We start from the raw sequence: 26,763 nt of genomic DNA, 5'->3' as shown, positions 1-26,763 counted from the left end.
TTCTCACATCATAACACAGTGGTGGAAGAGTGAAAATTCCTGTCCCTTACAACCATTATCCTTTTAACTGTTATGTTTTTAATTCTAAGTGGGCTGACATGAGTCATCCTTCCCTTCCCTGTCCACCAGGCAAATAACTACTTTAGAACCATATCCATCATGCCATTGCCTTATGGCAGGGGGGAAACCTAACTGCTAACTGGGATAGGTCTTTTCCCAGGAAGTCCACTTACAGAGATACATGAGGATTAACGAGTGACTTATCCACATAAGTCCTACGATGATGCCAACATTCCATCTACTCACCTCTTACAAATAGTCACCAAGAAGGCAAGAAGTACAAAAATGGAACCCATAACCAAAGCTCCAAATGGAACTGAATTTTACTGGGTGATACTGGTTATTGATGAAGTGTACAAGCTCCCAAAATGGAAAACTGGAAGCAAAAGCAAATCAAGGAATTGGAACCGAAAGTTCATCGGCATTAGTTCACAGAATTCTTTATCTCAGACAAATTGCATTACATCTAAAGCAGAACTAAGGAAAGAACCTTGCAGCCAATGAATACTGAGATTAGAGATTTCCCCCCCCGCCAAAATGTCACCCTACACCTGGGTATCTTAAACCTTCTTCACTGGAGTACTTCATATCAATAGCACTCAGGGGGTTTATAATTATTCCCTTCTCTATACAAGAAACAAACTTCCAACAGCAATATGAGACACAAGAACCCCTTCAACTCCATTGTCCAAAAATATAATTGCTCTAATGCTTACATCTGTACCTGTTTACCCATTACATCAAATTAAATTCAAAATTGATGTTACAAATCAGATTTACTTCTTAGCTCAAATATCAATCCACCCATCAGCGTAATCCCTTTTTCACCACTTACCACAACTTCCAACAATCTTTTGCATCCCTGCTCTGCAGCCTGTAAAGCTATAACCCTCTTTTCCTACTTCTTTTGCATTCACGTGCTATTAAATTCCACTACTCCCTTTACAGAACACACATAGGCCAATCCTTCTTCAAAATTCTTACTACTAATGAAGTTGTACACATGTATCAACCCTAAAATATCTCAGGATCTTCAAGTCAGATTTCTGTCAAGCTCATAATTTCAGTCCCTGAAAAACACAATTTTTCTGGAAACCCCTCATTATTTTCCACTTTTTGTCTTTACAAATTTTACCCTGTCTCTATTTATTGGTAAAAACACCTCCTATTCACATAAAATCATTTCCATTCTGCCTTCCTCTTTCCTGTTTTTGTTTTGTTCTTACAAGTTGCTGTTTCAAGGAACTGTTCAAGGACACAGAAAGGGAGAAAATACCTCCAAATGATTATTTTTATCCCAACTGTTATGCAACAGCTTAAAATTTACTAGTATAATGAAAGAACCTTAAGAATTTGTTAGAAAACACTGGCTACTGACTACAAGAACTGCAGTGTTTTACAACTAATACACTCCATAAACCTATTCACTGGAAAACTTCCTTTTTAAGTTCAGTATTTCTGAGTCTACCATTTTTTTCCAAATAAAAATTTTTGAAAGTTCAGCATTCAACCATTTTAAAATGCTTACTAACACGCTCTGCAACATGCCATAATGTTCCCTTAAGTGTAAAGAATGTGATTCTTCTGCTTTTATACAACTATGTGCATACAGACCACATGGGCACTTAGAAAAATTAATTTGACCCAAAGAGATGTATAAATGCCAAAGTATACTTAAGTAAAAGAAAGTTAACTGAGCAATACAAAGCACATAACATTCACATTAAATATGCAACAAAACCACAGTAACTATGTAAGAGCACCACATTATGACAGAGGTAGGTAAAGAAGTTTTCAATCAAAATCTTTTAGAGGTTCATGAGAATATCGGATCAATAGACTGGCAGCCACCTGATGGCAGGACTAATCACATTCTAGATGAAAAGCTTTGTGCCAGGAAGTCTATCTAAGCAAAAAAAAAAAATGGGGAATCAGCCCACAAAACTAATGCACCTAAGCCTGGGCATAAATACATACACACACTCCCTTTTTCCAGCACTGCTGTTGGCTGATGGAAGAAGCTTCATAAACAGTATATTGGCAGTGTGCTTGCATAAAACTTTAGACTAATCTGAACCATCAGTATACAATGCTCTAGTCCTTAAGACAAAAAACCACTCATTCAACTTCTCTGCAGGCTAGCGCTGCCTAATGACAACAGAGGGTTACCAGGAGCTTCAGAAGAAAAGTAAGCACACCAGAACATGAACCAGCTCACAGTAAAGTGGACCTCATCTTGTTCTCAACATTGCCACAATAACAGAATTTGCAATTCCAGCCTTCCTCTCACTCCAGCTGCAGAAATTCCAACAGATGAAGACAATTCCCTCCAGCCTTGGTCAAGAGAACGAAGGCACTCCACCGCCTCAACCTCTCACAAAATGCAATGGTGACAACATTGTTGCAATTGCAGCAGTCAAAAGGAAAGATAGTTACAGCTTTTTTTCATTTAAGCCTGCCTACATGAGTCCAGAGAAGGACAATGAAGCTAGGGAAAGGTCGGAGCACAAGGCTCACGAGGATTGCCTGGGGAAGCTGGGGTTGTTTAACCGGGAGAAAGGGAGCCTCAAGGGAGATCTGACTGCTCTCTATAACCACGGAAAGGAGGCTGCAGTGAGATGGGGGTCACACTCTTTTCCCAGTTACAAGTGACAGGATGAAAGGAAATAGCCTCAAGTCACACCAGGCAGAGGTTTAGGTTAAATACTAGGAAAAAGTTCTTCACAGAAAGGATTGTAAAGCATTGGAACAGAGTAGGAAAGCAGGAGCCACCATCCCTTTAAGTGTTCAAAAAACGTGAAGACATGGTTTAATGGTGAACATGGTGGTTGTGGTGCTAGGCTCATGGCTAGGCCTCATCTTAAAAGGTCTTCTCCAACTTCAACAACAATTTTATGACTCTGATTCTAATGCCCACCCAAAGTTCAGGGACCATGGTTTGCAAAGGGCACTAGCTGCTGCTGCTGGGCTGAGCACACAGCACAGTGATCGCTCCTCAAGAAACTACTCACATTTCACTTCTCCCTGTACTGAGGTAGCAGCCACTGCTGCAGTGGGTTCTACAATCTTAAAGTTAAGCAGTAAAAATCTCTGGTCCACTCTCCCACCCTGGTAAGCATGATGAAACCTGCCAAAGGCTGCCTGCTATAGCAAATGATGACAGAATGCACCAAGTCCATTAACTTCTGGCTGACCCACCGCATAAATTTATAAAGTCACATGAGTTCAGGGATGCTCATAAATTTTAAAGTAAACCAGTTAAACCCGTAAAGCAAACGAACATCAACTTTAAACTTATTGAAGTCCCACACAGACACCCACATTCAAAGTTATATTGCCTAGAGTATTCAACATATCCACATTAAAGTTCAGGGATCTCCTAAAGCATTCAAGTTCAGGCTTCTTTTAATTCAGCAAACACTGATCTAAAAAACCCCAAAATCCTGCTATTGGCATAAAACCCATATAAGCTGTTTCAATATTTAAACTATCTTCCCTTTAAAACAATGCATGAGATTATCAGGTGAAATTTGCATATCTTGACCACTCAGCAAATACACCTTGTCATATTTTGGCATAATTGATTAGAAAGCACTAAACTATAAGCACTTGAACACAGAAAGGCTTTCCTATATACACACTGTGTCACGTTCAACCTTCTCTTAAAAAACAAAACCAAGCCTGAACTTCAGTCATCCTCTGGAATATAGGCTTTCCAGACCTTAAATTGGTCCTGAGAAGCTCTATGCTGGCTGCATCGCAGTTTTCCAGCCCACTTTGAACTGGTCAGGTTATTCCAAGGAGAGTATCACTGATCCTGTGTATACCAAAGCCCTAACCAATACCAGATTTGCTCTGGCTCAGCCACAGCACTAACCAAACTCACATTCATCTGATTACCAAAAATAAACCCATAGAATAATTATGGAATCACCATTTCTCATAAATAATCTTTTTCTTTCTGGAGTTCATTTGCCAGAACTCATTGTTCTACAGAGTTCGGTTAATCAAACATTCTAAAAGCAGTTTTTTTTTAATCGTGGTACACTACATCACTCGTAAAAGTTAATCAGAAGCTATTTTCTGTTTTCTTGCTGTCTACAGAAACACAAGCTTGACTTTCAGCAGTAGGTATATTATATCCTAGACATTAAACAAAAACCCATATGGGTTTTATGTAACAAAGTCTAAAGTTAAAATTACCAGTAGCTATCCTTTATGAACATTACCAGCACCACTGCTTCCTATAAACTATCTTTAAAAAGAATTCTTAAAATACATTTATAAAATGGGAAGCTGTCTGTGTGAAACAAAGGGGGAAATGCACTATAAGTCTTATTCTTCTTAGGTCAATAAATTTAAACAGTTCAAAAGAGAATATTCTCTGAAGCCACAAAGTGTGCTAGAAAAATATATTTGAAGGACGAAGAAACACATGCTTAGAGACAGTAATACTTTTTAGAATTCATACTACAAGGCTAGTTCAATACCAGTTCAGTATCACTTGCACCTAGTTACAACGGATGATGAAACTACTTATAGATCATTTGCTCTATAGATCATTACATACATACGTACAGAAGTCTAAGATGAGGAAATAAAAGAATTTTTTAACATATACATACATATAAACACATTGATCTCATCTTTTGTCCATATACATATACGAACCTCAGCTTTGAGTGTGATGTATATATACATATATGCAAAAAAGTCAACAGTCTTTATTCTTCAACGTTTTAAATAAAAAGACAAATAGACTTCCTCATATATTTCTAAATAAGACAAGATCAAGAAATACAAAAACATTATGAAATTATAAAAAAGCAGTACTTAAAGTTATTAACAAAACTGAAGAAACGTTATCAGAGAGGCATCTGAATCTTGAAAATAAAGCCAACTTCAGACAACAAGGACAGAAGAAACAATCATAGTACCAAATCTAACTACAGTCTTGAAAAATTGGTAAAGCAGAATAAGATGCAAAAAACAGAGTTGACAAGCTTCTAAACAGAAAAACTTTTAGAATAAGCAGCATAGTAATACTTCTAAAGAGTTACAGTGCAGCAAAACTTTGAAGACAAAGAAAATTTCAGCCAAATTTTAAGAAATTTTTAAAAAATGAACAAAACCCAAAGAATCCCTAATCCATTATAAGGGAGAGAATGGATGCTGTTAACCTAAAATCTAAAGAAGTAAATGGACCCAGAGAAGTTTCATGAATCAATTCTATAAGGATCTAAAAAGAACTACAATTTTTCTATCCATGGAGCATTTAATCAGATAATAGAGGAACAGATCAACCTTTCATTTGGAAGACAGCAAGGAATATTGAAACAAGTTTTTAACACACCATGGCAGATAAAGAACAGCAATCCCTGCAGATATCTGCACCTATTGTGGTGGTAAACCATGACATTGCAATTGGCTTTAAGAGGAACATTGCAGTTACTATACCCTGCAGTAGAGAAAAGACCTTTTCCCCAATAGAATGGAAACATGAAGACTTTGTACCTAAAAATTTGATATCTTTAGAAAGGGGCATTTTCATTTCTGTTTTATATAAACACATCTTCATTTCTGACAGAAAGAGGTACCACAAATAAATTTATATTCAAAATTACAACCTGAATTGATACCACTTCATTATTGCTTTTGCTCTACTTGCATGAACTCTGACCACAGCAACTACACAAAAACCTCCAACAACAGACACACAGAATGAAGTCTAGAGGGAATGCAAGACTTACTTTATGGGAGCAATAAGCTGTTTCTTATTTAAGACTCATTGTGCTAAAGCATTAACACTCCACATGAACAGATATGGCTTAGTCTCTGGATATGAAAAAAGAATGAGCTGTAAAGCAAACACACTTCTGAAATATGCAATTAGGATTCACAAATAATTGTAGAGTAAGAAAATTTAACAGTTCTTTTGGGTATATCTAGATAGAACCTAGGAATTAAATGTTTTTAAAAAGCAAATTACTAGAACAAAGTAACCTTCATTAACTCATTAAACTGTAATAGTTATTTCAATCTCTACTACTATGTCTATCATGCAGTAGGCACCAAGAGCATGACAACCTCTTCTCACATCATCTCAAGACAGCAAGAGACCTCAGGCAAGTACAGTGGTATTATACAAACCTTCTAAAATTTCAAGCAATAGGTTCCTGAACCACTGGCATGTAAAATCACACAGCTTAGTGGAAGAAGGTGTGGAATAACGCAGAACAAAGAACAGTATAAAGATTTCTCAAAGATAGATTATTTTGTTTATTAAAAAATAAACATTAAAAAACCCTCAAGCCCAAAAAATTCTGGCTACCTAGAGAAAGGATAGCCATTCCAAAAATAACTTCAGTCAGTCTGCCAAAACATAATTCATAGCAAATCAAATTAAGAGCTCCCTATAAACAGTATCTCTTTCTATCCAACATCCACATCCACTAGACACATGGTCAACATGCATCAGGCTGCACACACTAGAGGAAAATAATTGGTGAAGTGGCTGGCAAAACAAACTGAGATCCTATTGCTTTCCTACTTGCTTACTTCAAAGAAGTTGGTTCTATGAGAAGACATTAATATCTTTCTTGTAATAAGTGCTAAACTGTCCAATCACAGAAGAAATAATGTCTCCTAATCAATCACTCAACACATGGAAAATTAATGTGTGGAACATTCTCAGTGATGGATTATCACACTGTTAGAAATAGAGCTTAAAGACGGTCAGACCCTTAGAACTACATATGGCAGCCCTGGCTTCCAAATACAACAGAGACCTGTAGCAAACAAACTTGGATTTCTAGCCAAAAATATTAACCAATTCATTTAAATATTAATATAGTCCCTTTCGTTTGTGTGTGTGTGTGTTTACATATACTTGATGACACATTATCGCTATCTGATAACAAGACCTGACCCTAAAGCAAATAGAACTGCAAAATATTTCCTTTGCAAAGATTCTACCACTTCAGCAACACCTAATAATCACCACAAATTAATTGCTAGCAGCATAAAGAAATGAGCTTTTAAGTTTGAAGACCAGAAGTTCTGTAGTACCATGTGTCTTACAAACAACATACATTCACAAAACTGAAATAATAAGTACATTAATAGTTGCACATTCCACTAACTGTAGAAAGAGCTGTACTTTACTCCAAAAGTAACTGAGTCTTACACAGCCACTGTTAGCTCAGTATCTTAGAAAAGTTGACGCAAGCTGAAAAACTCGCAGGCTACTGCACTGCACAGTAAAAGGGATGTGGAATATATCAGGAGTTCCCCCACACAAATAAACACAAATATCCCTATTGACACTTTGATCCAGCCAAACTCATTCAGGGTTCAGAGCTCTACAGTCTCCTCTCACCTTCAACTAGAAAAAGCAACCATTGCCATAACACCTTCAAAAAGCATTGACATTCACTTAGTTCATTCATTTGAACACTGAATTTTCTTTTTCAGCCCTATCGTTGTTATACATTTTTAAAACTAGTAAGAGGCATTCCCATCTGACTTTTTCTTATATTCTATTTCATTTTTCCTGTAAGAGCTGACTAATACCCCTGGCTGGTTTTTGACGTGGGCATAAATGATACCAAGGGTAACTAGGAACCATCACATTCAATTTCAGGGTTCTGGAGATGATGGTCAAGGGTCTGGAGACCCAGATACTCTTCTCCTTGATTATGCCAGTTTGGGTAAATGATAAGAACTAGATGGATTTACAAAGTAAACAACTGGCTGCATCACTAGTATTGGCAACAAGGTTTTGGTTTGACACCCTGCTTGCTGATTGGAAGAGGTGGAACCCACCTCACGAAACAGGTCACACAAGCCTTTGTCCACAGAATGGCCAACCTGGTAAAGTGAGCTTTGAACTAGGAAAAGTGGGAGAAGGGGAGAGGACATTCCCTTGCACCCCTACTGGGGCATTAACACACTTAAATACCTCTATGAAGTGCCAGCACTCCAGTGCAGACAGTATAGGGAACAAGCAGGAAGAATTTGAGGTCTGTGTGCAGTCACAAGCCTTTGATCTCATTGTGATTATTTAGACATGATGGGACAGCTCACACAACTGGAATGGCACAGGGAAGGGCTACAACTGTTTAGGGCAGACACACCAGGAAGGCACAATGGCTGAGTTGCCATACTTCATTTAACTATCAATCCTTCACTGTGTAATTTCAAAAACAGTAGTAGAAGCCATGGAGAAAAATTTACCCAATTTACTGCGCTCAGTTAAGTGCCTTCTGATGCTTCTGAGATCTAACCTATACATAGTATCTAAGTCCAGTTCTGGTAACAGGCTATCAGGTCTAAAAACTGTTAACAAAGCCCTTCACCGCTAAGATATCCAAGCAAACTGGTTCAGAGTACAAGGAAGAAAGAAAAAACTGTCTCTCACTTGAGTAAGGCATCTCTTGGATCCAGAAAAAGTCCTTTTTACTGTGGAAACTAACTGGATATCTCAGAAATACAGAGATAAAGCAGGGTTTCCCTTTCAGAACCTTCATGTCTTCACTGATAAACAGAGTATTTGCATAAAAGCAAAAGCAGACTGAATTAAAGTATTTTCTGCCTACTTCTAACTTCAAATCCTGCCAAGACAACAATCTCTTATCTAGATTCTCATCTCACTGTCATTAAAGAAAGAGCTATCCAGATGGGAACAAAGTCTGCCCAAAGGAATAAAGTAGTATCAAAAGCTTCCAGATATTTCCACTACCTTCAAGAGGTAATAAATCATTACATCCATCCAATTAAAAACAATAACAAGAAAAGAAAACCAAAACAAAAGTGTAAGCTATCTGGCAGACATAAAACTGAATGCTGACAATAATAATATGGCAGTGGGAGGAAAGGGAAACAGATTCACACGACAGTAAATGGAAACCCCTTCCATCATTAGCTTCACTTATGTTTAATATGCAAAAAAAATTACTTTCAGATTTTAACTTTCAAATCAATCAGATCAATCTCCTCAGAAGGACAACCCAATAGCTTAGAATGATCAGGGATCAAACCCTGGCAAAAAATTTCAAGCTTCACAAAACAGCTTATACTACATTGCTTTTAATGTTTTGATAATTCAAATGCAGATTCAGGTTGAATTTTCTGAATTTAAATAACCTAATATTAAGAGAATCTAAACATATTAGAGCTTAACAAACTCATGTTTTTAAAGTTTTTTTTGTACAGAAATAGCAAAAGGCGTGCATTTTTTCCTATTAAGTTCTGTCACATACTTCACAAAATATAGTAACTCATTCTTTCTTTAGAATTGAAAGGACAAAAATACATTTTTCTTCAACTGAGGTCTGACTGAAACCTCACCAACAAAAACAGACACTACTGGATAGCCTGGAAAAAAATTACTTACAAAATCAAATCACCACCTTCTTTGAGTATCTTACCTTTAAATAGGATCCATAATATTTAGTTACATATGGACTGTCACACTGACTCAACACTGTGATTTCTTGTTGGATGTCTTCTATTTCATCTTCTGCTTCTTCTAGGTCAATAATTTTTATAGCAACAACTTTCTGAGTCCGATTGTCAATTCCTTTAAAAACTTCACCAAAAGACCCCTTACCAATTCTCTCCAGTTTTGTAAACAGTTCCTCTGGATCTGCCTTCAGAGTCTGTTAAAAATAAGAGAAAAGTCACTCAGCATTTGTAACACTAAAGCAAAATGTGGTATTTTTAAAGGCAACAAACACTTCAAATTCCACAGATTCCAATTTATCTAGCTACCTTTTTCTACCTCCATAATTATCATGTTCTTTCTACATCCCTTATACACACACAGAAAGGTTTTATGTTTCCCTGTATATAAATAACAAATTTAACACTGTCTGTGTCTCAGGGTTTTATCCTAACTGGCAACAGAAAATGCTGCTATCTCAATTTCTTTTTTTTTTTGCCAATAAAGAGTATCCAGAATGAAAGATCATAATAAAGATTTGTTTTAATTAAAAGCAAATAGATCAAACAACACTGCCAATTAAAGTAAGCCTTTTGTCTAACTTTTTCTCTTGAAATTGGTTCCCTCCCAAATCCCAGAATCCTTCTCTTTTGTATTTTTCCCGTATCTCATCCTCTTAAGGATTTCATTCACCTTCTTCAGTGCACAGACTACTATTTCCTTTTGTTTGATGTGACAAACAATCCTCTTCAATTTCATCCTATTAAGGATCACCTGTATGAATAGCCATGCTTCTTCCTTCTCCCTGATGCAAAGGGTTTCTCAATCAGGATTTTTTTTTCTTCTCTCAGTTGCATAAAGTCATTCAGTCCTAAAAAACATCCTGTTCCCGGGTTTCTTGATCTGAGCAGTCACATAAAAGCTGAGTGCTCACCTAAACATGCAAATGTGCCACTTAGGTGGACCACACTGCCACATTTGGCTTTTCTCCACTATTAAGTATTCCACTCATTACTGCTGCTCAGACTTCTCACTTTAAGTGCACAGATGGTAAGTTCCACAGTATATCTTCTTAATCTAACAGCATGGAGCCTCCATAGCTAACAAAAAATACATAAATTACAACTGTAGGGGGAAAGGTCCCTTTCAAGCCAAACTATTCTATGATTAAACTGGAAAAGTCATAAATAGAGGGAAGAGTCATGGAATGATGAAAAACAGAATAGGGTTACTTAGAATCTTGGCCTTAAGAAATAAAATTAACACTTTAAAAGACTTGTTTGTGTTTTTAAAAGGATGACACTCATACTAGCTAAGTGCAAATATATCATTGATACAGAAAAAGGCTCATACAAGAATTCAGTAATGCCTAAATAAGCATAAAACTACAGTTTATACTTAGCCCAACTTCGTAGTAGTGTGAAGAGGGGAATGACAATTTCTGGGTTACCACTGACAAGCATTGAAACAACATTTTCTTTAACCATTAAATTTAGCTTATAAAGCGCCTTCCACCTATACTTCTGTCTACTTCTGCTCACACATCTCAAAGGTTACATAATTACCCCTGCAGCCGCAAGAGGAAGATAGTCTAGAACACAGTTTCTCTGGAGGTATCTGAGTTTCACAGCTGAAATAGGTGTTTTGAGGATCAGGTAGCTGGCACTGACTGAACCCAAAGATAAACCCACTCGGTTCTCAGAGCATTCTATCATCATGTGGCACACATTTGGAGTACACTACTACTTTTAGTACTTTGAAGTAACCTACAAGACATTACAGCTTTCAGATAATCATTCCTGGAACACATCACTGGTGAGATCAGTCCAAAGCAAAAACACTAAGATTACTGCAAGATTTCACCAGTCTCAAGAAGCTCCCCCTGCTTTACATCTTATCTATCCATCCTTTTATCCAAAGTCAGTTTCAGGAAATAAACAGAAGGGTATGGAATTTTAGCACCCTTTTGCAATTAAAGGAACAGAGCAAAAGATCCAAAACCCTTCCACCAAAAGCAGCTTTTTCCTCCTTTAATTTCAACATAATGAGAACAGCATACTATTACACACTATTAAATATTACATACATAATATGCTAATTAATCTCCCACTTGGAAACCAGACCAGGGTACTTCACGTTTTCCAACAAACAGTCATACCTTAGCTACACAGTAAGCTCTACCAACACTTTCAGGGACCTAATTTTTAAGAGATCACAAAACTACAAACCAAATTGCACTTACTGGTTCTTCTCATGCCTCACAGAATACTCTGCTGTCAATACTCAAACCAGTCTTCTCTAAGAATTCTTCATGAATAAAAACAACTTTAACGCCTGCATCAGGTATCTTCCCTTGCGGAAAACAATTATCCATCTACGCTTTCATACATCCTGGGTTGGAATTTGAGACGATGTGCTGTAGAGAGCTGTGCATGCCTAAACCATCCACATAAGCCTTCTAGTTCCATCCACTAGCCAAAGGAATCTGAGCTCTACATCATTACAAAGGCATCTGGGTAAGCCACAAACCAATCCCAGTCACAGCCGCCTAAAAAATTCCATGTTTCACCTCCAGAGACTAAAAGCCAGCATTGCTCAAAGCTGCAGCACATTCCAGTTGTTCACATGAAGAAAATGCAAGAGCTACCTGCAAGCAGCTCTTGAGTTCTGCTGGCTGTATGTATACACTCCCTACTTTCCCTTTTCCACCCTACCATCTATTACTATCATATATTAAAACCCCTTGTTTCACAACACCACAGTCTTGAGAGACTTTCAGGAACCTCACAGACTCTTTTTTATAGTGTCAAGTTCTTGGGATTCTGGTATTAGGCTGGCAGTTTTATAAGACAACTGTAAAAGTGAATTAATAATTACAGAAAAGCAAGGAAGATAACTGTTCCTGGAAAATCCAAGAAACAAGGAACAACTGTTCCTGTTTGATTTCTTACAATCAAAATTTTGCAGCCATTTTGAAATAATAATTGTTCAATAATAACAGGAATTAATGGGATTCAAATAATTATCAATAGTAGTTTCTTTCCCAAGTTCCTTGTGAAATGACTAATTATTAAACAAACAAACCTTTCCTTCCCACTTCACAACTTTTGTAAATTCATACATTTGTTTTAAAATGTAACAGTTGCCATTCCTGAACTTTGTTCTGAGCAGCAGGAGGTTGTAGTTGTTTAAAAAAACCCAAACAAAACAACACACTCTTGATCTGTAAGAAGGCCTCAGTTTTCTTCTCAGAAAACCAGGTGTTTGAAGGGAGAGCCTTTAACTACTGGCAACTAGTGCTTTTGCAAAACTAAGAGGTAGTCTCTCTTTAATGACCCGCTGACTTTCAAAAATATAGAGATCAGGCCTCCAGATACATAATGAACTGCTTGAATCTGAAAGTACATGAGTGCCAATTCCCACCCATTTTTCCAAGATCACATCTGGAAAGGATTCTTGCCAAATTTGGTTTTGCTTGTTTTTGTAAATACTTCCAACAGAGACAAAATAAACCAATAGCTTTATAAAGATTCTCGCTATACAACTACATAGAGAAAATGAATTCCACAGATAGTGTCACTACAGTTTTGCTGACTCTATTCTTTGCAAGATTTCACTAAGCATAGAGTTTATTCCTTCTAATACTAAAATAATGTGAGCTGATAAAAGAGCCTTCATGTAATGGAGCACATCAAATATTGCCAGAAACCACAGATTAGAACATCCATATCTGCTGCAAATGGGTAAAGCTAATCATCTTGATAAAGAACTAGATCCCTATCACAACATTTCCTTCAAAGAAAGTGTCACAGAACACATAATGTGACAAATCAAAAACAGATTTTGGAGCATTCAGATTGAATGATTCCAGAACTTTCAATTTCCATAGACATTTTAATTATTTTGCTTTTTATTTCAAATAGTTTTTCACACTTCTGAACACAAACCATCCTGTCTCAGTCTCCAGCTTGTTTAGCCATGCAGAACAAAGTCCTTTTCACCATAAGCAAAGCCAGCATTCATCCAATAATTTGAGTAATCTCTCTGTACTTGTTCCACGTTGGATTCATTACTTTTGACCTTAATCAGCCACAAAAACATACTCCATTTAAAATTAACTGTTCTTAGTACCTAACAACACCCTTGCCTACTTCTACGGAATAAAAAAAGTCCGATATATTTTCAGATCCTATTTGTTCAATTTGGCCTCATGGCTCAAACTCAGCTGCAACCAACTAAACCAAATCACCTCCTCCTAATGCTCTGCATTTTCAACTAATGAGCTCCCACACTCTTGCAAAGGTTCTTTGTAATACTTCATACTTACGACAAGCTGCATTTTGTGCTGTTTTGTTCAGTAATTCCAGTCCTCAGGGTTGCGTAGTTCTTCAGCACTAGCCTCTCAAGAGTAACGGGTGCCTTTAAATTGTGTACCATCAGCCATTTTAAATAGCATGCACTGCTTTTTTCTATGCAAAGTGAGCATTTTTCTATTTTCAGTGAGCAACTGCTGAGAACAATCCTGGAGAAACCAGCAGTATCATCCACTCTGACACCACCTCTGCAGTACCCTCCTCACAGCCAGGATTACACAGGTGTTACAACATATTTACTTTTATGAATCCCCGATTCTCATCCGCACTAGCTGTCCCTTACAGATCAACAGAGAATGTTACTGAAATTCAAACTAGTTAGAGCCAACTTTATCCATAAGCATTCTGACTGAAGATACAGCTTTGAGTCTTTTTCCACGCCTCACTTCAGTTCCTATTTCTATGAAGAAATTCCTATTTCTTCTTTTTATGAAGTTATTCACCCAGTTATTGTAGAAAAGCATTAAAAAATATTTCTCTTTAACTTACAAGAATTATAAAGCATCTCCATATTTCAAGCTCTTAAGCTTATTTGTGCAACTGGCTTTACCTGCAGAGCTGTAATTTCCCTATGCAGATTGTTTGAAATAGACAAACATCTTTTAACACCTTATTTTGTATACTTTTAATTTCCCCAAATCAATTTCCAATTTGTCAGTCCAATTCTCATTCCTTATCAAGCCTGAGCCCAAAATACAGTATCTGAAAAGTTAAAAAATTTCTGGGGATTGCTTAGCTTGAAAAATAGAAGCCTGTGGGGTTGGAAATCTTACTGTGCATAAATACCTGATGGAAAGGAGTAAAGAATTCTGGCCAGACTCTTCTCAGTGGTGTCCAGCAGATGCAATGGCCAGAAACTGAGTTATAGGAAACTTCATTTAAACTTCCAAAGAGAAAAAAAAAACCCAAACAAAAAAACCCCAAAACAAACAAAAAATCTCAACCCACCAAATCCAAAACAACCACAAAGGTAAAAGACCAACCTTTCTTAATCTAAGGATAATCTAACACTAGATTAGGGCTGTCCAGGCAGGTTGCAGATCCTTTCAGGTATTCAATACTAGCCTAGATGTGGTCCTGAGCAACCTGATGACTCTGAGGAGGTGGACTAGATGCGCTCCAGAGGTCCCTTACAATCTCAGCTATCCTGCAATACACTTCCTCTCACACCAAGAGTTAGTTTTGCTGCTAAATTTACTCTAAAAACATGTAATTTCTTCAGAAATGAGATACCATTGCTGCACATAATTTCTATTTTTTTTTTTTTTTTCCTTTGGTCAGTCCAGAAAACAGGAATCTGCCAGAGAAGTTCATACAGGAAACTTCCCACATACCCAGAGAACTTTGAACTAGTCAAAGTAAACAGCAGGCACAGCTGATGTCATTCTTCTTCACATAGCACCCCATTTCAAAAGACACTGCAAAGGTTTCCCCTTAGTGCCACTTGCAATCTTTCAAAAACCATTGCAAGTCTCTTCACCTCAACACAGACCAGTATTAAGCAGCTCCCCTTGCTAAAAAAAAAAAAAAAAACAAACCACAGAAAGACTCCATCAACTCTCCAAAATACCCATATAAAATGGTTTTGCTTCAGGGAAAAAACTACCTCCAGGAAGGAGAAAGGAGAAGCCTCAAGGTTTGCTATTCAGCATTTCAGCTTTCTCAGAAGCTCACAAATTTTTGTTTTCAGTAATATATATACACCCCATATGAATAACTGATACAACACACAAAATTATTTCCTGCAGTTGGTGTGAAATTGAAATAGAACAGAGGCAGTAGGCAGATTATAAATTGTTCAACTGTTCACTTGTATCAGTCCCTACTTGTACTAAAAAAAAAGATTTTTAAGAATCCTTAAAACTGGAACCAAATTTGAACCATCTCTCAGTCTTACCTATCAATAATAAAGTAAAATGAGACAAACTACCATAGCCATCTTATCATTATCATAAACACCAACAACTGATTTTTATTTTATTTTAAGACTAATCAGCAAACCATTGAATGAGAGGTACAAAGACTAGAATGAAAGCATTCATCTGTAATAACTAGGTGTAGAACTAAGATCCAGCTCTTTCCCTGAGAATTTGTCAGTTATAAAAAGTAACATGTAATTGTTTTCTTTTTTTCTTCATACACATTCCATATTTCTCATTTTCCATCTCCAATACTATAATTATTTAATTCAGACACACAGTACCATAATGAAATTCGTTTTTTATGGTAGAAATAAAGTATACCAAAAATACAGAGAATTAGCAATGGCAATACTTTAACTATCAAGAAAAAGGATCAACTGCCATAAATTCTGCTGTGAAACTTCCGTGGGTTGAAACAGGGGGGAGGGGAAGCCAAAAATAAAGCTGTAAACCTTGCATCTCAAACACTGAAGGTAAAAACATATAGCATGAATCACTATGGCCTACTAACACTCATAGTTGTCACACAGTTCCACTCTCTTGTTCTGATTTCTACTTAGATTGAAACAGGGTTTAAGCACATTTCCAGGAATTAAAAAAAGCTGCCTAAAGTTAGCCTATCATAAAAGTATTTCTCGGCCCTTATATATTCCTCTTTCCAGTTGTTTTCAAGGAAGATGCACTTATCTTAGATTCAGAATACAAAACATTCAATTTTTTATCAGTAGCACAGATATACAAAGCATGCTTCCAAATTTCTAATTAACCAATACCATTTTCTGGGTGCAATGTCCCCTATGCAAATCACTCTGAAATTTTCTGATATTGTTTGTTCAGAAAGCTGCTTAGTATACAACCCTTAAAAGTTTAACACCAATATGAATAGTTACCTAACCATAGCTTGTTTTTTACAAGCTTCCAGAAAGAATAAATTCCAATTAAATATGCTAGTTTATAAAGTTTCTCAGTTTTTTGTGTAACATCACTAAAAACTTTCATAACCTATAACTGACTTCCTCCCTTCCATCCATTACACTTCTGAACTGTAAATTACTGCAATTAAAAGCCTCTCCATGCCTTGAGCACACAATGAAAACAACACACAAGTATCAGCAGTAGGTACAGTATGGCAGTGAAACACAAGATCTATTTTAGACTCCAAGAGAAAGCTAAGGAAAAATGTCCCAAAACCAGTTTTAGAATCATGTCTCTCACTTGTTTATACTTGCTATAAAGCTAAAACACTGTAAAAATCACTCTCAACTAGCTACTGATAAAAAGAAAAATAAAGCAGTAGCTCTTTGTGGAAAATCCCATCATTACAACAAATGGCTGAATAAATAGTACTAATAGAGACAATTAGAAAGTTATGTTGCATTAATACTACTTGAGAAAAAGAAGGAAAAGAGTGAGTTTTAGATTCTACAGCAATCCCATAATTTGAGGGGAGACTCTCGTTGTACCCACTGTATCTGACAGAAAACCCAGATGTCTGTCTGAAGAAGCTGCCAAGCAGAGCAACTTAAGAGTACAATAAACTCTCCTGAGAAAAGCCTCACTTTTATCGAGTTACACTGCAGAAGGCTCTTAGTTCTATACTAATAGAGAATCAGCACAGTCTGATGTTTGTGCAATCTAAACATGTATTACTCTCATACTTGTTCTTGTCCACTAAGAGGGAACAGTTCCATGCACAAATACTTCCAATAAATAAAGTACTTTTTGGTTTATGAAAGCCATTCCACAAAAAAAGAGCATCTATTCAATACATCTCTTCAAAAGTAACTACATTTATCTGATTTTTAGAATTTCCTCAACATAGGCAGGAGTTTGGTTTCAAGTAATACACTAAAGCCAAAAGCAAGCTTGGGAAAAACAAACAAACAGATTTTACTGGTATCAACTAACTTGTGAATGCCAACATCACCTTCCACTGATCATGGCTCAAGACTTAATTAGGCATATAACCCAAACACATCAGCTTAAGCAAGTTAGCAATTTTGGTAAAATGAAACTGCTACATACACAGTCAAGCTTCTCTGCATTAAAAAAAAAATCAAATATGGAAGCTGAAGACTACCATTAAAATAAACAAATAAACACCTTCTGGGAAGGGAGATCATTTTAATGATGGGTTAGGAAACCCAGGATTAAATTTTTTCTGGGACTGCTCTCATGTAGCATAATTTTCTTATCTCATGTTTTCTTCTCATAAAAGTAAATATTGTCTTAAAGAATTTCTCCCTCTACATCTTAAATCCAGTACACTGAAGATATCCTTCCTATCCACTGTATCTGTCACTAATGGTCAGCTGTGTACATATGCATGGAAACTTACCCACATCAACAAAGAGTTTACAAGTAAAAAAAGTTTTGATTATATAGCTGCAGCCACACAAATTATTACTTTTAGGCACACAGACTTAGTTAAATAGTACTCCACAAATGCAGGCAGATGTATCATTACAAAAGCAACAACCAGATCAAATTCAACCACAGAATCATAGGCTACCAGGTTGGAAGAGATCTCAAGGAAAATCTGGTCCAACCTTCCCCAGCAAAAGCACAGTCTAGACAAGATGGCCCAGCACCCTGTCCAGGCAAGTCTTAAGAGAGTCCAGCATTGAGGAATCCATCATTTCCCCAATAAGATTATTCCAATGACTGATGATCCTAACAGTCAAAAATTTTCCTCTTGTGTCCAATCACAATTCTCCCCAGAGGTAACTTGTACTTCTTACTCCTCATCTTTCCATGTGATTTCTAGTAAAAAGGGAGTGTCCATCTTCTCTGTAGACACCTTTTAAATACTGGAACACAGTGATAAGGTCTCCCCTAGGCATTCTTTTCTCAAGGCTAAACACATCCAGCTCTCTCAGCCTTTCCCCATGTGACAGGCTTCCCAGTTCTCCAATCATCTTTGTGGCCCTTCTCTCGACCCTCTCCAGCTGTCCGTATCTTTTTTTTTTAGAAGGGGCCAAATTATTATGGTATGGATGCAGTATTTTTTATTATTATTATTATTAATTTATATTAGATGCCTTGTTGACTTTGTTCATCAGTGTTTGGTGCATCCTCTATTCCCCTTCCCACCCCCCAAGAAAGCAAGCATGAAAAGAATTTAAGCGAATTTTAAAAATGCAGCCAAGATACATACTTCCATTTTCTACTTCAAAAAACACAAAAGATGCCACTATGTAAAAGCTGACATCAGAGCCTTGTACACCACTCATAACACAAGGCCTGATATTTAAATGTGCTCACTACATCAGTAGCCTTTTGTCTCTCTGGGGAACAAAGATGACAGCTGGCTAAGAGGGTACCTTACTCAAACATGAGGCTGTACATGAAACTTGCCACGACACAGGACCAGTCTGACTGGTCTATGAGGATACCTGAAAGATACAGTTGCCATAAGCACTATCTATCTATTTACCTATTCTGGAAGGCCACACGATGGAAGTACGTTTTCCTGACTTCTCTCAAACAGCTCCATACATCTATTACATAGCCCTGACACAGCCTTTGACTACAAAGTGAGAAGATGCCCACTTCATTTTCACAAATTAAAACTCTTCTGTCCTGGCACCCAAGGGCTGAGCTTGTAAGATGTCACAGAACCATGACATCTGTATTCAGGGTATTTTAAAACTGTTTAGCCAAGATAGTATCAGTCCAGGGATCTGTCCAATATTTAAGTGCTGTAAGTTACTGCAAAGTATTTCTCAAACCATAACAAAAACAGATACAGAGAGCACAAACTCTCAAAAGAAAAATTAAACTGGGGAAAACTCCTACACAGAAGCTGCAAATGGAAAGCAGGTAGAAGCTAAGTGGTCTTTCCACAGTACCTCTGATTTAGCAACATAACATTTCGCAATTGCCGAACACAGAGCTCACACAGGAAGTACTTAAAACAGTTTATTGTAAAAGGAGGATGAGTTATAATAAAGAGGACAGTAATACCTATGGCGTGTCAGCACAAAAGAACAGCCATGCTGGATCAGAACAAAGAATCCTCTAGCCCAGGATACTTCTCCTACAACAGTCAGAAGTTAACATCGTGGGAACAGTGCAAAAATAAACAAGCAAACAGCAGTATTTCCCAGAACACCCTTCCAGTCTCCAGTAAATTGACATTTCAGACATTTTGTGAGCCAGGAATGGTGTCTTTATACTTAACAACCTTTCTTTTCTGTTCATTTGTCAAGTTCCCACTTAAATTTAGTTAAACTTTTAACATTTCTTGAAGCAAGACATCTTGAATGTCAACACTTATTTACATTTTGCATGAAGAACGTGTAGCTCTTGTACTGAAAATACAATGAAGAATGAATAAAAATAACTTACTGCATAAACACTGTTATTGCTACAAAAAAAGCCTGAAAGGGAGGAAGATAAAAAAGGGTTTTATCACACAGAAGAGGCTTGTCTTAAAGATGATGGAATTTTAAAAGCACCCCAGGAATTTATTACCATAAATTTACAAACAAATACAGTACTTGATTATTATTTAAAATCCAGCTTCCATAAAGACGTTCTTGAAGCTTACCACAGCCTTGAAATGCAGGCCAGTCTGAAAATCAAGGTCATACACACTTACTCCGAGCCAGCCTTGCAGGAATCTCACACATTTACAGGCAAACATGCACTCTCCCCAAGCCACTTCCATGAGGCATGAAGAAGCAAGACAACACATCCCCAGTTTAGTAACGATGCAGCTTCACACTGCACACTCCAACACACTCCACACAAGGCCCTTAAAACACCGACTTCAAGTCAAAGCAAAAACTTCCGAGTCCAAACTTAAACTGCACACATAGAAATTTAGGCCAAAACCCAGCTCTGTTTTTATTCAGGTTACAACATGCCCACTTTGCAGCAGACAGCAAATCTCAGGTTTTGACAACCTTCCAGCACCATCCTACATTTCCTCCACAGTTTTTCATTCCTTTGGCTCACTCTCTACCCACTCACTTTTTATGCATCACTCTTCAAACATCGATCAGACTTCTTATTCAGGGAGAAATATATTAATCCTTCATTCCTCTGTTCTATTTACACTACCATGCTCATGCCAAACAGCATTAATAAACTGATGTCCCTCCAAGTGATTTTTTGGGGTCAAGAAGTTACTCTGCTCACACAAGCACACTGGCTGCTCTCTCGTGTAAGTACAGCAAAGAATGTCAGAGAAAGCTGCATAACTTGTCACTGACACAGTGTACACCATTTGTGGCAGAAGCTGGTAGGTGGGGAGGAGGGATCACACCACAGAAAAAGAAGAGAGTCCCGTGATTTAGGCAATTTAATTATAACTCAGAGAACTAAGCTCTATTCCTCTCTTCTACACAATGAAAAGGTCCCAAGCCTTTTTCTTATCTAAGCAGATGTCACACACTGTATGTACTTTACTCTTTGGACAATTATTTGGAAGTAAAATCAAAGAGAATTGTGTACTGAAAACAGACTGCTGTAAAACTGCTATATATCCTGACAGAATGGAAATGGATATAGACATCTTGAACTGGGCACAGAAAATTATCAAGCAGCATTCACGTCACTTACAGAATTTATGCCTCTACCTCTCAGCTGATCTTAACTTTGGTGTCCTGGGGGATTTTTTTAGAGCATTGAAGTTCACACTTGAGCAACTCTGATAATAATAAAAATTATGAGAAAAATAACACCATCCTGAATAAAAAGATTTGAAGCAAAGTCCCAAATTACGTGGACTAACAAGAACCCTAAAGATCTACCAATTTAGTACAGCTAACAGTACTACAAACTGAATAATAAATGAAGTCAATAAAAAGCCCAGGTCCTTAGATCAGGCAGTGACGCACATCAGCAGTAGTGCATACTGATGGAATAATCTTCATTGCCTCACTTCCGAGGAGCTACAAACCTAACTTTTTAATTCTAAAATGTTATAGATTCCATTTCAAAATAGACTGTCATCTTAGTTCTAATCTGTCTCAAAGGAATAAAAAAAAAAAACCAAAAAAACCAACCCAACTATACTAACCTATCCATAGCCTCTTCAAGAAACCCTTATTTTTCTGTCTCTGTCAATCAGCAAACTGCTCATATTTGGAAGGTGAACTTGAACTCTGAACAGCAGGACCTACAGAGCAAAAAATTAATCAGCTCAGAGCGTGGGTCTACGTAGGCTTCAGGGCATGCAGTACTATGTCTGAGCATATAATTCATGCTATGCCTAAGCATGTAACATTTGCTATTCAAATCTTCAGGTTTTGCAAATAAAAGAGATTCATTACTTAGAATCTTGACTCACAATAAAACAAACCATGGTAAATCAATACTTAAACCAAATGATGAACAAATACTTTCAATCCAGGAGACAAACTGAAGGAAACTCTTACATGTTATTCATAAATTGTTCCTTTGGAGATTAGAGCAAGAAAGTTTCTAATCAGATCTGGGAAACATCAGAATAACAACACACAGATACCAATGACCTTAATGTTTTCCTGGCGGCAGTTTCCATTTAAACCAAGAAAAAGGAGGAGTGGAGGGGGGGAAGCCAGCTCAGTCAGCAGAAAACCACACCAGTTATTTCAAAAATATAGTTACGACACAGAACCAGCAAATTCCACCGCATAACAGCAGCAGCTGGCCAACTGTGGGAATCAAAGGCAGGAGCCAAGCACGATCGCCGAGCACCCACCTCAGAGCAGCACCACAGACATGAGCACTGCAGCATGCGCTGAAGGTCAACATTGCCAGGCCCTGCTTCACCGGCTGCTTTTACGTATGCTTCCCCTATCCACCTCAAATTAACGGGGCCGCAAATCGCCCACTGAGCCGCGGTTCGCCTCAGGAACTACCGCACCCAGGAGAGCTCCCGGCCGGGGGAGGGGGCACACGCCACGCTCCGCTCCGCACGCCTGCAGCGACACGGCGGCTGCCGGGGACAGGGATGGAGGCAGGCAGGCAGGGATCCGCCGGGCGGAGGGACCTCGCCGGGCACCACGCCAAGCGCTGACAGCACGTTTCGTCTCCCTGCCGCTCCTCTGCCCCCAGCCCAGCCCCCGCGGCCGAGCCGGGACCAAGAGGCGCTTTCTCCCCTCGCCCTGTCCCCCCAGCGCCGGGAAACCCCCCTTCACAGCCATCCCCGCCCGAGATGCGTGTCCGTGCCTGCCCTTGGGGCAGCTCCTCACCTGCATCCCCGGCAGCCCCGCCTGCACGGGGGAGTGAGCCATGGCGGCGGCGGCGAGGCACGCAGGGAGCCGGGTCTCCTCAGGCGGCTCCAGGGCACAGAGCTGAGCTCATCTCCACGCTCTCTCACACACACAGCACCGCCGTCCTCCTCCTCTTCCTACTCCTCCTCCTGGCCCTTCCCCCGGGCGAGCAGCGCCTGTGCGCGGCGGTAGGAAAGGGGCCGTCCTAAGCCCGGGCTCTCCAGGCCCCCGTCACGGATGCAAAGGCGGCAGCGGCTTCCTCATCCCTCCTCCTCTTCTTCCTCCTGCTCCTCCTCCGGGCCGTGCCGGCGACACGATGACAAACCTGAGGCGGGAGGAGGAGGCGAGGGAGGAGGGGGAGGAGCGGCAGCGGCGGCCCCGCCTCCCCTGCGCGGTACCTGCCGCGCCGCCCGCCCCGCTGCCATGGGCGCGGCCGGAGCGCTGCCCGCCGCGGGCTGTGTGGCGCCCCGGGAAAGGGCACGGCAACGCCGCCGCCCCGCTGAGCGCTCTGCTTTCCGGAAGCGCTTGACTTCCTGCCAGAAGCTGCGGGAGCCCAAACCCAGAAATGCCGGTCGTGCTGCTAGTGCAGCTCCTAAGTGGGAGCAGAGCGGGTCAGCACTGAGGTCTCTCCCACGCAGCAGCAGCTCCGCACACATGCAAATCCCTTGAGAACCTGACAATTTTCTGTTCTTTGTTACAACTGGAATTTAACAGCTCAGTCACACAACTTCCCATGTGCCGTGGAATGTCCTAAGATTCTCTCATTTTTCCAGCCCGGCACAAAGCCGAGGGAGTTTCATGAGTGTTAAAGTTACTGAAACCTGCCAGCCAGTGGGGCTGGGATCCATAGGAGAGCGCGGTTCGCTGTCTTTTCAAGCGAGTTCAAAAAACGAGGTGAGCATCCACTGCAGAATAAATTGTTTGTCATTAGATGATTCACTAGCGTTTGTACAAATCTCTTAACTGCAAGAAACAATTGAAAATGGTCTTATTGAAAAGTGGTTGGAACTTCCACTGAAGTTTTTCATGTAGTTACGATATTGGTTTTTGTCTAATGTGGGCTGAGTTAATGCTACACAATCGTGTTTCCTGAAACTTTTAGACGCATAAATGTTCCTAAGATCTCTACTCCAAAGTATTATTCAAACAAAATTAGCTAACAGCCGTATGCAGGCAAGTAAGTGTGGCCACACAAAAGCACATTTGTTGTTTGCCTGAGAAAATAAATATACCAGCTTTTGAGTACAGTGAAACAGGGAGCAATGATGGCTAGAAACTATACAAAACCGAAGTATTGGAATTCTTTTTTTAGTTGTTTGTGAAGGAGCTGATAGTTTCCTTAATGCTAGCATGGAATTTAGATACTGTGGGGTTTGGCCTCAGGAAATATGGAAAAGTTTCTACTGTTTAGCCGAATGTAATTTTCAAAGAAATGTAAAGTCTTTTCATTTGAGCTCTACCTCAATCAAAACTCAAAGAACAGAAGAACAGTCATGAGAATCAGTATCAAAACTTCCTATTTAGAGTGTTTGCTGAAGCATTTTTGCAACTTTTTTTTTTTTTTTTTTAAAACAACCTTTTAGTATCTCCATGGTTGCTCCACTGTTTGCAGTAAATTTTTCTAGCTTGCTAGGGAGAAAGTCAGTGGGTTGCAAGTGAAGCTTTTTCTTTGTCTCATGAATATCATTGAGCTTTTGCTACATCACATAATATTAAAAATCCTCATTGAGAAAGTATCAGTTTTACCATTTCCTATGCAGTTTTATTTTTTTGCTCTTTTCTATATAGTCATTATGATACAGATTTTATCAGCTTCTTTACTTTTCCTGCAGTTGCACATTCGGTGTGGAGTCAAAGTAAAAAAGCGACACAAGTAAGTTTTCTCTTTTGTGTTACGAAAGGTATACGACTGTTGTTTTCCGCCCATGAGTACTTTGGGACTTAAATAATTTTCATAGGGAACATATACTTGATTTGCTAGAGTTGACTCTGGTTTATCTTGTTAATTCCTTTTCTACGTTTCTGTAGATTCTCTAGCTCAAGGTACATAAGCACAAAGAAGTTCCCGTGCTGCTCTGAAGTGACTCCCACCATGTAAGCTCCAGGCCTGGGGCCACTGTGAGGTCTTTCTGTTGCTTGTATACCATGATGGATTTATTTCATCTCAAGGTTTTGAAGTTCTCAATTATATGTTCATCAAGAATATGTGCCTGAGAAATTATTGTTTGAGCTGTGGAATAAGCTCTGTGGGCAGATTTGCTTGTCAAATGCAGGAAAACAAAGGAGAGGATTCAAAACTCTTTAAGTCATAAACGAGATACCAGTCCAAGCTAAGTTCTAATGAACTTAAAACAATGTATTAGAAGGTCTAATATCTGTCAGCTTCTGAATTTTGTACTGTATCCCGTGTTCTGATACACTTCCAATTTCTCCCTGGACTTGTAGAAATTTTAAACAAATAACTTTGAATGTAATTTTAAAATAGTGAATGTGTGTGTTTGCTGTTCATTTTGTAAATGCTAGTCTTTCAGTCTAAATTTCAACTCTGTCTCACAGACTGAACAACAGAAGCCTTGCAAATTTTCCTCTCCTTTTCTCAACCTTTTGTAGGGTTTTTTTTAATCTTTTCTGAGAAAAAAAAATTATGAATTATAGTGCAAAGAAAGGCTACTCTTGCAGAAATCTTTATTAAAAAATAGAATTATTACATGTTATGCTGGCCAACTATCCCAATACAACTGAGACTTCAAAAAAAATAGTTCTTATCATTAAGACAGTTCTCTGATGTATCTTTTTGAAGCCAGATGTTCCCAGCATTCAAAGATTCAATTTATTTTATGTGTCACCTTCTCAATAACTGGTTTGCTGTTAATTTAACATGATACTTTGAATATGCAGAGATTTTCTGCCTTGCCAGTTATGAAAGAAAAGAGTTACAAAAGAAATATATAATTACATAATTGTAAAGGCTGTGACTGTGAACTTCTGCTTATAAATACCTGTGAAGAAAAGATGTTTTCCTTACTGACAAAGACTGAAACTTCTCAAATGAGCAGCGTAAGACCATTGGTGTTTTCTAAGATGAAAGGTGCACCAGAAACCCAGCTCTTTTTGAATTTATAATTGTAAAGGTGTGATATTTGCCTGTATCACATGATGCTCAGCAGCTTTAACAAGGCTCTTCAGAAATTTAATTCTCTTTAAGAATTTCAGTGTTCCCAGGGCAAGAGGGGAGGTCCTCACATGGGTCTCTAACTGATGATAGAGAAGAAAGAAAAAGCAAAAACATTTCACAGTGGGGGTTGTTACCAATAGGCTGTGGCAGGACCAATATGGGACCTATCTCGCTCAGCATTTCCATAAATGACCTAGGAAAGAGACTAGAGAAAATTGACAGTCTCATATTGCAAATCATCATGAGGAAGAAACTAAAATAAAGCCCAAGGAGTTGAAGAAAAATCTCAAAGTGTCTGCTGGGTGGCATGTCAACAGATGGGGGTTCAGCACTGAAAATGTCCTCCTTTAGCAGAGTAGAAGAATGTCAGAATATGAGTGCTGTAAATATCTTCAATGTGGCTTTACAGAAACTGAGCTTTCTGGGCAAGCTTTATAACCATGAAATAACTAAATCAGTGAATTAAAACCCAAAGGTATAATTAAGGTTCATTTCTGCACACTGAGTTATCCTGACTATGGCTTCTCTTTTCAGATCAATGCCCAGTCCTTTCTGCTTTCCATTCTGGGAGGTCTGCTCAAGCAGC

General features: G+C 38.5%; 1 protein-coding gene across 2 annotated transcripts in view; it reads right to left on the bottom strand.

The window, feature by feature from the left end:
- STK24 (serine/threonine kinase 24) overlaps positions 1 to 23,354 on the bottom strand; it is a 52,435-nt gene extending 29,081 nt beyond the window's left edge. Inside the window, exons 1-2 of one of the 2 annotated variants that reach the window (XM_085057399.1) lie at positions 22,982 to 23,354; positions 9,489 to 9,719 (exon numbers count right to left, since the gene is read on the bottom strand). In XM_085057399.1, coding sequence (XP_084913525.1) covers positions 9,489 to 9,719; positions 22,982 to 23,023 — 273 coding nt within the window. In that variant the 5' untranslated portion in view covers positions 23,024 to 23,354. Of the gene's footprint in view, positions 1 to 9,488; positions 9,720 to 22,488; positions 22,625 to 22,981 lie in introns of those variants that run through there. The other variant, XM_085057403.1, reaches the window with a different exon arrangement.
- Positions 23,355 to 26,763: the final 3,409 nt, after the last annotated feature.

This window comes from Lichenostomus cassidix, chromosome 1 (genome assembly GCF_008360975.1).
Source record: "Lichenostomus cassidix isolate B80296 chromosome 1, HeHo_3.0, whole genome shotgun sequence".
In the NCBI taxonomy this organism is placed as follows: Eukaryota; Metazoa; Chordata; class Aves; order Passeriformes; family Meliphagidae; genus Lichenostomus; species Lichenostomus cassidix.
The sequence above is the reverse complement of the archived record's forward strand: the minus strand, read 5'-3'. Positions and strand labels throughout refer to the sequence as shown.